General features: G+C 38.3%; 1 protein-coding gene across 2 annotated transcripts in view; it reads left to right on the top strand.

Moving 5' to 3' along the window:
- The window catches only part of AKAP10 (A-kinase anchoring protein 10), a 79,320-nt gene that overhangs the window by 39,270 nt on the left and 25,227 nt on the right, over nt 1-14,823 (top strand). For both annotated transcript variants that reach the window (XM_081162688.1, XM_081162689.1), the window contains exons 5-9: nt 4,151-4,249; nt 7,490-7,574; nt 8,385-8,508; nt 10,242-10,378; nt 13,645-13,789. In XM_081162688.1, the coding sequence (XP_081018814.1) occupies nt 4,151-4,249; nt 7,490-7,574; nt 8,385-8,508; nt 10,242-10,378; nt 13,645-13,789 (590 nt within the window). The remainder of the gene's footprint in view (nt 1-4,150; nt 4,250-7,489; nt 7,575-8,384; nt 8,509-10,241; nt 10,379-13,644; nt 13,790-14,823) is intronic.

Below are 14,823 nucleotides of genomic sequence, written 5' to 3' on the forward strand. Positions count from 1 at the left end.
TTATATATATATATGTATAATAATTTTGTTTATCCATTCATCCATTGATGGACACTTGATTGTTTCCATATCTTGCCTATTGTGAAAAATACCTCAATGAAAAGGAAGTGCAAATATTGCAGCAAGTTTCTGATTTTAATTGTTTTGGATAAATATCCAGAAGTGGCATTGCTGGATCATATAATAGTTCTGTTTTTAATTTTTTGAGGAATCACTGTTTTCCATAGTAGCTACACCATTTTACATTCTCACTAACAGTGTACAAGGGTTCCAGTTTCTCCACATCCCACCAACACTTGTTAACTTTTGTGTGTTTTTTATAAATGGCCATCCAAGTAGATGTGAGATATATCTCACTGTGGTTTTGTTCCATTGGTCTATATGTCTGTCTTTTCCAGTACCACACTGTTTTCACTATTGTGATTTTTTTTAATGTATTTTGCAATCAAGAAGTGCGGTGCCTTTAGCTTTGTTATTCTTTCTTAAGATTATTGTAGTTATTTGGGTCCTTTGCGGTTCGATATGAATTTTAGGATTGTTTTTTCTATTTCTGTAAAAAATATTGAGATTTTGATAGGGGTTACATTGAATCTGTAGATCACTTTGGGTAGTATTGGCACCTTAACAATATTAAGTCTTTCAATTCATGAATATAGGATGTCTTTCCATTTATTTGTGTCTTTAATTTCTTTCAGCAATGTGTTGTAATTTTCAGTGTACAAATCTTCACTTTCTTGGTTAAATTTATACCTATGTATTTTATTCTTTTTGACAATATTATAAGTGGGGTTGTTTTCTTAATTTCCTTTTTTCAGTAAGATAGTTCATTGTTAGTATATAAAAATGCAACTGATTTTTGTATGTTGATTTTTGTATCCTGTAACTAATTCATCTATTAGTTCTGTTTTTCGTAGAGTCTTTAGGGTTTTCTATATATAAGCTGATGTCATCTGCTAATAGAGATAGTTTTACTTCTTTATTTCCAGTTTGGATGCAGTTTTTTTTCCTTGACTAATTGCCTTAGCTAGGACTTTCAGTACTATGTTGAATAGAAGTAATGAAAGTGGCCATCCTGCCTTGTACCTAATCTTAGAGGAGAAGCTTTTAGTTTCTCACCATTCAGTATGATGTTAGCTGTGATTTTTCCACATACGGCTTTTATTTTGTTGAGGTAATTTCCTCCTAGCCTTAGTGTGTTGAGAGTTTTAAATTATGGAAGAGTGTTGAGTTTTGTCATATGCTTTTTCTGTATCTATTGAGTTGATCATTTGATTTCTTTTTTTTAGAGAGAGGGGGGGAGAGAGAGAGAAACTTCGATGTGAGAGTGCAACATTGATTGGCTGCCTCCTGCACACCCCACTACCGGGATTGAACCCACAATCTGGGTATGTGTCCTGACCGCCACCTTTTGGTGTATGGGATGACATGCAACCAACTGAGCCACACTGACCAGGCTAGTAATCTGTTTTAAGCTGATAACAGCTTAACTTTAATCACATACAAAAACTCCATGCTCTTACTTCGCCCTGGCCCCCTCCTCACTCCAGCACTTTTTGACTCAAGTCATTTTAATGTTTTGTACATAACTTTCTTTTCTTTAAAAATAGGAATAAGCTATACTGCTAACCCACAGGTTCTCAAAGTGTGGTTTGCACTCCCATAGAGGGTCCCTGAGACTTTTTCAAGGGGGTCCATATGATCAAAACAATTTTCACAACAATTCTAAGATGTTATTTGTCTTTTTACTCTGTTGACATTTGTAATGGTGGTGGAAAAGCAACTGTGGGAAAACCTGCTGTCATTGAACCACATTGTACTAGTAGTCACTGTTTGCTGCCCCATACTTCCAGTAAAACAGTGCCACGTTTACTCGTGGATGTCTTTGGAGAAGTAGATAATTTTATTAAATCTAAACCCTGTCTGATATGTGTGATGATGTGGGAAATGTGCAGAAGTGCTTCTGCATACTGAAGCATACTGCTTGGTTAAGGAGAAGCATGTGTAGTTGATTGTTTTTGTGAGTTCAGGTGGCTGCTTTTTAAATGGAATACGATTTTTACTTGTAAGAATGACTGTTGACAAACTATGGTTATTCATGCTTGGATATTTGACAGACATTTTCTTGGGAATGAATGAAGTAAACTTGTTATTTCAAGGAGAACAGCTGAAGCATTTGTTGCCCAATGGTAAAATTTAAGCTTTTTAAGTGGAAATTGCAATTTTGGAAAACTTGTATTCACCACTGTGTGCTTTGACAGCTTAGTGTTCTGATACGATCACTGGTGATGCTTCTGCCCTGTATGATGTAACGTATCAACATCTGGAAGATCTGCATAAGCCAGTAAACCAGTATTTTCCAAAATATTTGGAAACATATGATGTTAAGAAATTATGAGTAAAAGATCCATTAAGTATGGGAGATAGACCAGTGGATTTTAATATAACAGAATACAACTTAATTGATAGGGTTTCAGATTCTACATTCTAACTAACCTTTAAGAAACTACCGCTTGTCAAGTTTGGGTGTAGTATCAAAGAGGAATATATCCATAATTATCTCAAAAAGCTATTAAAGTACTCCTTTTCTCAACTACACATCTCTGAGGTCAGATTTTCTTAGTATGTATAAAAGAAACCCGATATTCTCTTCACAACACTTCTGATACCAAATGTGTGGGTTTCCCACAGCAAGCAATTATCCAGTTCTCTGTAGACAGTAACTGGGAATCCTAGAGTTTAATTCATTCTGACAGTAACTACCCAGAGTTAGTGCGGACCCCACAGGTTAAGCGCTCAGTCCATAGACTGCCCCACCACTACTTCAGGTGCTAGTTGCAAGTCCCAAGCTGTCCCCTGTACTTTTGGCCAACCAGCTATAAATCGAGTGTTTTCATAACCCCTTCCTCTTGTTCAGTACTTTGCTATAATGGCTCACAGAACTTAGAGAAACGCTTTATAAAGGATACAAATAAACAGCCAAATGAAGAGGTACATAGGGCAAGGTCCAGAGGAGTCTCAAGCGCAGGAGCTTCTGTCTTTGTGGAGTCCTCGTATGCTACCCTTTTGGCACATGGATGCATTTACCAACCTGGAAACTGAACCACTTCAATGAGGGTTTTTATGGTTCCAGTATGTGGGCATGATTAAGTTATTGACCATTGGTTATTAATTTTGTGATCCACAGCCTTTCTTTCTTACCTGGAGGTTTGGCAACCAGCCCCCATTCTACCAGTACCTCACTAGTATAAACTTTCTTGTGGTTGGAGGGGCTATTATGAATAACAGAAGATGCTCATATCACCCCTACCACTCAGGAAATTCCAAGGATTTTCACAGTATATTTCAACCAAAACAGAATAACACAGCAGATTGAATGCCAGAGCAGATATGAGAATCTAACAGTTTTCTATCAAGACATATGTAAAACAATGCCCTTTTCTAATTTTTCAGTTTGGAAAAGTTATATTCCATTAAAAAAATTGTCTGTGTTAACTTCTAGCAGGTTTAATATTATTAATTTTCTTTGAATCAGTATTTCTCATTTTTAATTTCTAATACTTTAATATCTAGAAATAAGACTCACATAAACAAAAGGTCATTAGGGTCCTCAATAATTTTTAAGATATCAAAGTCCTGAGAATACAAAAAGTTTGAGATTCATTGTTTTGAGATTCATTAAAGGGTTATAAAGGTCAAATGAACGTAATATTCATGAATGTTAAATTATTTTGTAAAATATTTTAAATGTAGATTTATAAATAAATGTTGAGCTCCTACTGTTACACTGCTGTGCAAGTCCTTCAAAGCCCAGACTTTGACGAAGACCTGGAAAGAGAACATGCATGTGTCACTGCTGTTAAGAAGCTTGGTAGCTTAAATGAGGAGTGGGGGGGATTCACATGATTCCTCTGCTCCAGAGACCAAACAGTGAAAAAGCAGTATTATGATGAGGCTTGTTTTGTCCTAAATATACTTTTATATATGTTTATATTTGTAATATTTATGTGTACACACGTTTGTGTGTGTATGTGTGTGCACATGCATGTGTACTTGGGCTCACAGCAAACTAAGCCCTGCTGTTGATGAGTATAGTCCATTAGTAGTTCAAGTTGCCTTTTGATTTTTGAAGTTTCCCCTTCTTCCCTTGCAGGTATAGAACAAGATGCAGTGACTACTTTTACCAAGTATATATCTCCAGATGCTGCTAAACCTATACCAATTACAGAAGCAATGAGAAATGATATCATAGGTAAGCAGTGCTTCACGCTATGGGGGAAAAGTCCTATTTTTGGTTATTGATTAAGAAAATTTTTTATGAACATGGAATTTTATATACCCTTACCTAGTCTGTTTTCAGATATCTGGTTGTAGCTCACTTACAAACTTTCTCTCTTATATATATGAGACCAAATTCTTAAACTTTGATTTGAATGACAACTATAGCAAGAACAATAATTTCACACATATATTGAATACTTATTGTGTCCCAGACAATATTTAAAGTACTTCCCATGGATAAACTCATTTACTCTTCTAAATAACCTTGCAGCATAAATATAGTTATTATTTTATAAATGAGGAAACTGAAGCACAGAGGGTAAGTAGTTTTCCCATCGTGATAGAGCTTAAGAGAGAGTAGGAGGAAGAATGAAGATAGCAAGTGTGGGCAACTCTTTATGAGGCATTTTGCTCTAAAGAGCTGAAAGGGGATTGAAGTCAAGGGACAGTAGTTTCTGTTTTTCATTTTAAGGCGAATTGTTATGAACATATAGGACGTATGATAGCAAACAAACAAGTGTGCAGCGTAAATAGCTGGTGAGAATAAGGCAATAGCAGAGAAGATTCTGAAGCAGGGAGAGGGCGAAAGCTGCTGCAGAGAAGAAGCCCTAAGGAGGCAGGAGAGGGTGAGGTCCGGTGCTCAGGCGGGGTTGCTCAGTGGGAGTGAGGACAGTTGTCTGTAGAAACGGGAGAGGGGGAGATGCAGGTGGGTGGACAGATGTGGTGAGAAGTGGGAAATAACTTTCTGATTGCTTCTGTTTTCTTAATGAAGTAAGACGCAAAGTCATCAACACAGAGAATAGGAGACCTGTTAAGACATTCAAGGAGAGGGTATGGGGTGCCGTGTATCGTCTAGAGAATGAGAGAGTAACTGGACCAGGATACTGGAGTACGATCCTTGGGTTTCATTACGGTCCCACTGAGGTCATGAACTGAAAGTGAAACCTGCCATCATGATCGTATGGTTTTTTCTAGCCATATTTAATAGTTAGCTAACTAGCTTATTGATGTGCTGTAGCTTATTTAGGCAATTCCTAGTGTTAGCATATTTTATGGTTTTAAATCCTATTGAATAACATTTTGATAAACTTTTTTTTCTTATTGAATTTATTGGGATGACATTGGTTAGTAAAATTATATAGGTTTCAGGTGTATAATTCTATACACATCATCTATATATTGTATGTTCACCACCCCAAGTCAAGTCTCCTTCCATCACCGTTTATCCCGCCATACCCTCTTCGACCTCGCCCACCCCCTTTCCCTTGTAATCATCAAGCTGTTGTCTGTGTCTGAGGGTTCTTTTTTTCTTAATCCCTTCAACTTTTTCACCCAGCCCTGCAACCCTCTCCTTTCTAACAGCTGTCAGTCTGTTCTCTGTCTGAGTCTGTTTCTATTTCGTTTTTTAGTTTATCTTGTTCATTAGATTTTACATATGGTACTTGTCTTTCTCTGACTTATTTCACTTAGCATAATGCTCTTCAGGTCCATCCATTCTGTCGCAAAGGGTAAGGTTAACTTCTTTTTTATGGCTGAGTAGTATTCCATTGTGTACATGTCTCACAGCTTTTTACCCACTCATTCACTGATGGACACTTAGGTTTCTTCCAGGTCTTGGCTATTGTAAATAATGTTGCAGTGAACATAGGGGTGCATATAGTTTTTTGAATCAGTGTTTTGGGTTTCTTTGGTTATATTCCCAGAGTGGAATTGCTGGGTCATAAGTCAGTTCCATTTTTAGTATTTTGAGGTAACTCCATACTGTGTTCACAGTGGCTGCACTAGTCTTCATTCCCACGAACAGCGCACAAGCGTTCCCATTTCTCCACATCCTCACCAACACTTGATGTTTTTTGTTTTGTTTTTTAAATATATCTTTATTGATTTCAGAGAGAGGAAGGAAGAAGGAGAGAGAGAGAAACATCAGTGATGAGAGAGTCATTGATCAGATGCCTCCTGCACGCCCCCTACTGGGGATCGAGCCCAAAACCCAGGCATGTGCCCTGACCAGGAATCGAACCTCGATCTCCTGGATCGTAGGTCAGTGCTTCCACGCCAGCAGGGCTTGTTGTTTGTTGATTTATTGATGATAGACATTCTTTCCAATGGGAGGTGATATCTCGTGGTCTTAATGTTTATCGGTGTGATGATGAGTGACGTTGAGCATCTTTGCGTATGTCTATTGGCCATCTGTATATCCCCTTTGGAGAAGTATCTATTCAGGTCCTTTGCCTTTTTAAAATTGGATTGTTTGTGTTTTATTTGGTGTTGAGTTTTATAAGTTCTTCATAAATTGTAGATATTAACCCCTTATCAGAGGTATCATTGATGAATATGTTCTCCCATTCAGTGGATTGTCTTTTCATTTTGTTGATGGTTTCCTTTGCTGTGCAAAAACTTTTTAGTTTGCTGTAGTCCCATTTGTTTATTGATAAACTTTTTTACAGGTAAATCTTTTCACAAATCCATAATTCTTTCAGTTACAGTCCTAGAAATGAAATTGCTTATTGGAAGGGTATATTCATTTTTAAGGCTTATGCTAGAAATTGCCAAATGGCCCTCCAGAAAGATATACCAATTTATATTCCCTAGTATTATCCTTATATTCCCAATTTATATTCACTAGTGTCAGTTTTCCCATGCCTTTGCTAAAACGTATGTATTGTGAAGCAGTTTAAACATATGGATTGTGAAAAACACTTTTGTGCATGTTTACTAGACAAAAGTTGGAGTGCCTTCTTATTTTAATCTTTAATTATATTTATGTGATTACTAGTGAGCATGCGTATCTTTACATATTGCCCATTTTATATTTGTTCTTTTGAGAATTGTCTTTTCATGTCCTTTGCTCTTTTTTCTTTTGGGATGTTTCTTATTAGTTTGTAAAAAAACTCTTGACATGAATGATAATCTGTCATACATAGAGGAAACTGTCATACATGCTGCAAAATTTCCCCCTAAGTTGCCTTTTTATTTTGTTTTTGGTGTGTTTTAATGTATAGGATTAATTTTATGTTAAATCTTTTGGTTTCTGCATTTGTGTATGTGTATGCTTAGAAAGACCTCTGCCTCAAGATCAGCTATTCACCTGTATTTTCTCTTACTTCCATTTAAAAACTAATTTACATACCTTTACAGTCATTTCCTACTTTGATCCAATGTATACATTTGGATTTAATAGAAATTTAATTATTTACTGTTTCTTTTACAGCAAAGATTTGTGGAGAAGATGGACAGGTGGATCCCAACTGTTTTGTTTTGGCACAGTCCATAGTCTTCAGTGCAATGGAGCAAGAGTAAGTTGGCTTCATACTTTCACATTCTGCATTCTTGAGAATTCGGGTTTAGTGTTGGAATGGGCTTCACACAACTAAAAACAAACTATCTTTGAGGTTTTAAGTATTTTGAATGTTTACAGGATCTTACGGGCATACTTTAAGACTATCTTGGTTAATGTGTTTTTAAACATGAAAATTGTGAACTCTGTTAAAAGTAAAACAAGTTTTCATTTTAATGTTAATACTTCCTAGGTTAAAAGAATTTGTAATTCTGAAGTCATTTGGGGTGATTGTGACTATTAGAATTAGTTTATTTAAACAGTTTGTGTCTTCAGATGGATATTCTAATTTTTTAGTGCATGCTTTAAGTGTAATGTATGCCATGTTACTAAATACAGAAATTGGTTGAAACTGCCTCCAAAGTTTTGTTGTTGTTGTTGTTGTTTTTACTGCTGCATGCCCTTAAAAATAACCTGCAGATTCATTCTTTCATTTAACAGTTGTGAAAGTGGTGCTCTGTGCAAGGCATATTTAGATACAGTACCTGCCTGGAAGGAAGTTACAGCCTAATAAGAGAAATAGGGCATGTTCTTTTGTTACTGTAATATGAGGTAGGGTGTGTTAAATATCAGAGGAGAGCTACAAAGTCATTCAGAAGTGGGAGAGATTACTTACAGGTGGAGGAATCAGGACCAACACCATGGGAAGGAAGGCAGTGTTGACCTAGGCTTTTCAGATGCAAGAGGCGCAGTGTGGAAAGAGTGTTTACCCTATTAAGCTCTTTCCTTTGGTCGTTCCCTCAAATTGTCCCTTTTTGTCCATGTGCAGGCACTTTAGTGAGTTTCTGCGAAGTCACCATTTCTGTAAATACCAGATTGAAGTGCTGACCAGTGGAACTGTTTACCTGGCTGACATTCTCTTCTGTGAGTCAGCACTCTTTTATTTCTCTGAGGTAAAGTCTGCGTTTCCTCTCATACTCTGTTAGAGCATTTCAGCTTCTAAACTGTAAATGCTGGGGCCCTGTCTGTAGAAAATAATGTAGAAGAGACAAATCATTTCCCAAAAGATCAGCTGGATTTAAATAATTATATTATTGTTTTAAGTTGTATGTGGTGACAAGGGAACTTTGATGACAGATTAAAGAGAGACCGTGAAAATGCAATGTGAAATAACTCTAATTTGGAAAAATCTAATTAAGAGGATGCATATTTTAAATTATTTGGAGCTGTTTTAAAACCACAGAGTTTGATAATTGATCCCAGTGTGCAAATATTTGCAGACTAGACTTCAGAAGAGAGAAAGAAAAGTTGTCAATTTTTTTCTACTGTCATCACCTTTGTGTTAGCCATTTGATAGGATTGCCCAGGAAAGCATTTGCAAAAAGCTTTAGTTAATGTCTTTGAGGCATACGTTTTAGTATAATTTGTAGGCTTCAGCAAATGAAATATTTTGTTGCAAAGCACATGACTTTTTTTTTTAATTTTTAATTTTATTTTTATTGATTTCAGAGAGAGGAAGGGTAAGGGAGAGAAAGAGAGAGAAACATCAATGATGAGAGAGTCATTGATCAGCTGCCTCCTGCACTCCCCCTACTAGGGATTGAGCCAGAAACCCGGGCATGTGCCCTGACCGGGAATCGAACCTTGACCTCCTGGTTCATGGGTGGAGGCTCAACCACTGAGCCATGCCAGCTGTGCAGCACATGACTATTAAGTAGAGATAAGAGGATCCCCAGTCTCACAAAGCAGTAACTGAAATACCCACTTGCACCCTACGTCTTCACAAGAATTATTTATTTTCGCCCGGCCGGGCGTGGCTCAGCGGTTGAGCATCGACCTAGGATCCAGGCGATCGGGGTTCGATTCCCGGTCAGGGCACATGCCCGGGTTGTGGGCTCGATCAATGACTCTCTCATTATTGATGTTTCTTTCTCTCTCTCTCCCTCTCCTTTCCTCTCTCTGAAATCAATAAAGATATATAAAAAAAAATAAATAAAAGAATTATTTATTTTCTACTCTCTCTCTTTGCCACAAGTTTAGGTCAGCATTTTGTTGTTGTTAATACTCACCTGAGGATATTTTTTTCATTGATTTTTTTATAGAGAGTGGAAATGGGGGGAGAGAGCAACATTGATGTGAGAGAGACACATCTATTGGTTGCCTCCCACATGTGCCCCAACCAGGGCCAGGGATTAAGCCTGTAACTCAGGTACATGCCCTTGATCAGGAATGGAACCTGTGACCCTTTGGTGTACAGGCTGATACTAACCACTGAGCCACACCAGCCAGGGCTAAGTCAGCATTTGTTCAAGTTAATATGGCTGCATGGAGTGATGGAAATGATCAGGTATAAAAGATTTGGTCTGGTTACTTTACCCTTCGCATGTTTACCAGTGAGGAACCACTAATCCACCATTATTGTAACTTTTACTCCAGTTCACTAAAGTTGCATCCAGCTGTGTGGTGTTTGTGTTCTTGTTGTTTTTTTCCCCTAAAAGAATATTTTTAAACTTTTCAATCTTGAATGACTGTAAGTTGCTGAACAAATGGACCTGTTAGGTTTTTTTTGTTTGTTTTGATTTTTTTGCTTAAATTCTATATTATAATAGTTAGGGCTTATAAATTAGGGATGGTGAGAGAAATCTGTTTATAGCCTCATTTTCCTCTTTTCTGTTTTCCTTCCTAGTACATGGAGAAAGAAGATGCAGTGAATATCTTGCAGTTCTGGTTGGCAGCAGACAACTTCCAGTCTCAGCTCGCTGCCAAAAAGGGCCAGTACGATGGGCAGGAAGCACAGAATGATGCCATGATTTTATATGACAGGTGAGTTTTGCTGACTGTTTGGCATGCACTTCAGACATAGAGATGAGTAAGCTCAGTCTCTGCTCTCAAGGAACTCACAGGGAGCAGCATACAAGCTGCTTTGCATATGGTATGTGTAACGTTTTGGGGGTTCTTAGAGCAAGGCTTTCTGCTGGAGGAAAAGGGGAGGTTTGTGTGTGGCAGGCAGGACAGCGACGTGGAATTCAGGGAGGGTTCCACAGAAGAAAGATTTAAATTGGGTTCTGAAGAATAAATTGAATTTTGCTCGCCAGAAAAGGCAGAAAAGAACATCCTAGGCAGAGGGCTCTAACACAAGCAAAGTCATAGAAACTTGTGGGAATGTAGCACTTTCAAGAAACTTAAGTTTAAGTAATTGCGGCTTGGGTATGGGGTATTAAAGGATGTGAGTGATTGGAATATATTGTAAGGGGTTCTGAATATCTGTGTGGGTGTATCATGTTTTCTGATGCAGATCTGCTTGACCAATTTAACTATTCAATGAATAATACTTTTTCATTAGTCTTCACTGAAAAGGAGAGGGTGGCACAGTCTTACAGTGAAAAGAACTGAAGCATCAGGCAAGTGATAAAGCTGTGGCCAGCTTCACTTAACTTTTCTTATTTTGTCAAGAAAAGTAATGTGGCCCAGCTGGGCATGGCTCAGCAGTTGAGCATCGACCTAGGATCCAGGCGATCGGGGTTAGATTCCCGGTCAGGGCACATGCCTGGGTTGCAGGCTGCAGCCGATCAATGACTCTCTCATCATTGATGTTTCTGTCTCTCTCTCTCCCTCTCCTTTCCTCTCTCTGAAATCAATAAAGATATATTTAAAAAAAAAAAAAAAAAGTAATGTGTTATTTGTATCCCCAAGTAAGTGCTAAGAGGATAACTTAAGGGTAGAGAAGAACCCATGATGTCAGGAGTTAGAAGGAGCTGAGAGCATTTAGGTCAGCGGTTCCTGAGTATTGCTCTGCAGGCACGGGATAGGCGGCCTGTGTAGGAATAACCCGGGAGCTGATTGAAGATGGGCTTCTAGTCCTCTCTCAGAGATACTGACTCAGCAGGTTTGAGGTGAGACCCAGAAACCTGTATTTTTAGAACACACCCCAGATGATTCTGATGAATAGCCAGATTAGAGATCTAGTCTGATTTTCCTATTTTGCAGATGAGAAAACTAAGGCCCAGAGAGGTAGTGACTTTCTCCAAGTCACAGGGCAAGTTAGTGGCAGCACTTAGACTGGAATGCAGTGCTTCATGTTTGTCCAGTGTTTATTTTAGTATATTTGTGGAAAGTATTATATAGGAAACATTTTATATGTTCATTGAAATAGCAGGTGTTTACATTTAGAAATTTTGTCTGAGGTGCCCCAAAATTCAAATCATGGAGGAATATTTATGAACTTGTTAGAAGATAGAAGACTCACTTTTTGTTAAGAAAATACTGTTGAAAAAAAGTTTTTTGTATGCTGTAACATAAGGTTGGCACTAGTAAGGTCCTGGCTGGAACTCAGAAACCAGAGAGCAGAGACCTGTTTTCCCCCTGGATCCCATTTTTACTTTGGGAGCCTTTTCTTTTTTTATAGACTTTTGTTTTTAATGTTTTTATTGATTTCAGAGAGAGGAAAGGAGAGGGAGAGAGAGATAGAAACATCAATAATGAGAGAGGATCATTGATCGGCTGCCTCCTGCACAGCCCCTGCTGGGGATTGAGCCTGCAGCCCAGGCATGTGCCCTGACTGGGAACTGAACCCCCATCTCCAGGATCCTAGGTCAATACTCATCCATTAAGTCATGCTGGCTGGGCAGGAGCCATTTCTAAATGAAGTTACTGTTTAGTATCCTACTGCACTGTCATTTAGACAAGTTCATTGTGCCAAATTTGACTTTACCAGTCCCAACTTGTTTCATATTTTATGTATGCATCATTATAATCATGCTTTATCAGCCTTTCTTTCTATATTGATATTAGACAGGAGTTAGAAGTCACTAGAATGCTGGGAAGGGAACTTAACATAGTGTCCCCCCAAAAATGTATACACACTTTAAGAGCTCATAGCTCAGTTTTGCAAATGAAATGTATTTTAACAAACACTGCCTTTATATTATTCAAAGTGCGTGTATACGCGTTTTTGGGACACCTATATGTGTTCTTCTCCTTTAATGCTTTTATTTAGTAGCCACTTTACAATCAGCTTACCAGAACACTAGTTGCATTATATCCTGTTAAGTTAAAAATCTCTGAGTTATTGCCCTGGCTCAGTTGGTTGGAGCATCGTCCTGTACACCAGAAGGTTGAGTGCTCAATTCCCGGTCAGGGCATGCACGAGAGGCAGCCGATCCATGCTTCTTTCTCACACTGATGTTTGTCTGTCTGTCTGTCTCTCTCTTTCCCATCATCTCTCTCGGACAGTCAATGAAAGCATATCCTCGGGTGAGGAGTAAAAGAACCACCTTTGAGCTCTCATCGGTGACTCCTTTTCCCACGTCTACCGGATCAGCAAGTCCTGTTCTGTCCACATACATCAGATGCACGCACTTCACCCACAGGGCTGTTTTGTTTTGAATTCCTACATATCAGTGACGTGTGCCTCATGGTTATGATGGTGTGTTCTCGTTGAATCCTGTGCAAGGAGTTTTTTCCACTCTGTTTCCAGGGGAAATGACAGTGTCTTACCCTCTTTTTTTAAATCCTCACCTGAGGATATTCTCTCCAGTGCTTTTCAGAGAGAGAGTGCAAGAGAAGAGGGTTGGAGAGAGCGGGAGAGAAAAACATGGGTGTGAAAGAGATATATCGACTGGTTGCCTCCCACATGTGCCCAGACCAGGGGTGAGGAGTGAACCTCCAACCCATGTACATGCCCTTGACTGGAAATCAAACCTGTGACCCTTGGCATGAGGGCCGACGCTCTAACCACTGATCTACACCAACCAGGACTCTAACCGTCTTTTCAATCCATTTCTTTCTACCAAGTGCTGAACAAAGAATAGGTTCCCATGGGTTAAATATGTGTGATTGATTGATTTCTTTGCCTCAGTTGTAGCCTGGCCCTTGAAAATCTTAAGAACTAAATATGATGGAAGGCAAGTAGGGAGGTAGCAAGTCGACTCAGGTATTTTTGGGGAATGGGAGTAACAGTTGCAGCAAGGCCATTATAGTACTAGGTCTGCAGGCTGAAACCCTCATAGAAGATTCTTTAGCGTAGGTGCCAGAAGTTGCTTGTATTTGCTCTGGAATTTGGTTTTACTTTGGCTGTCTTTCTACCATAGGTACTTCTCCCTGCAGGCCACACATCCTCTTGGATTTGATGATGTTGTAAGATTAGAAATTGAATCTAATATCTGCAGGGAAGGTGGGCCACTCCCCAACTGTTTTACAACTCCATTACGTCAGGCCTGGACAACCATGGAGAAGGTAACCAAGAACTTCAAAAGTAGTAAACTATAAGAATTTTTTACTGTTGAAACCCAGAAAATAGAGCAGGGGGAAAATGATATGCAACAGGACAGTGGAAAATTTCAGTAGTGCAGCATGGCAATTAAAAGCAGAGTCTTTGAGTCTGACTGGTGTGTATAGATCTTAACCTTTACAGGTCCAGTAGCTTCAGGCAGTTACTGAAGTTCTTTAATGCCATTTTCCTCATCTGTAAAATGGGGGTAATATGGCTACTTACCTTGAAGTTATTTCAAGGATAAAAATGAGGTAAGATGTGTATGAATAAAGTGCTCATTAATTAGATAGCAGTATTGGGCAAAGTTAGCTTAGGAATGATCTAGTTATTTCACCAATATCCCTCAACAGGGTTAGAACACTAGTTTTATGTAGTATTATGATCACTTATTAGGGTACCACTAGTAGCTTGTTAATTATAAAGTATTAGAATTTGTGAATGATTTATTTTTCTAATGATAGAACAGCATTTATCGGGAATTGCACAGAGTCCAGGAGAAGCCGTGAAGTTTTGTTGCTTCTGTCTATCTAGGTGGAAGGGGTTAAGTAAGCACTGTTATATAATACCCACACAAGACTGGAATTCCAGGAACATGAAAGAGTTCAGTATAAAAATCAAATCATTAAAAAGCTAGTGGTAAGCTGAATAGAGTATCAGCTATTGCCCCAGGATAATAATTTTTTCATGTTTAAAGTTAAAATCTTTCTGATCTTAAAGGAAAAGTTTCAGACCTGTATTATATAAAGAATATAAACTTTCTGGGTAATAAAGAAAATTAAAATAGAAAAAAAGTCTAAAAAAATTTCTTACTAAATATGCGTGTGTATGTATATAAAGAACTTATGTAATTTTATGAATCAAGTAGGTAAATGGAAAAAAGCAGAGGTGATTCATTCACCAGTGCTTTGAGTAGTTCTGCACTAGCTGTTGGTGTTAGAATGGCAGACAAAGAGACACAGTTTCTGCCCTCCTAGAGCTCTATCTACAAGGAACGCTC

This window comes from Miniopterus schreibersii (assembly GCF_964146895.1).
Source record: "Miniopterus schreibersii genome assembly, chromosome: 16".
Lineage (NCBI taxonomy): Eukaryota > Metazoa > Chordata > Mammalia > Chiroptera > Miniopteridae > Miniopterus > Miniopterus schreibersii.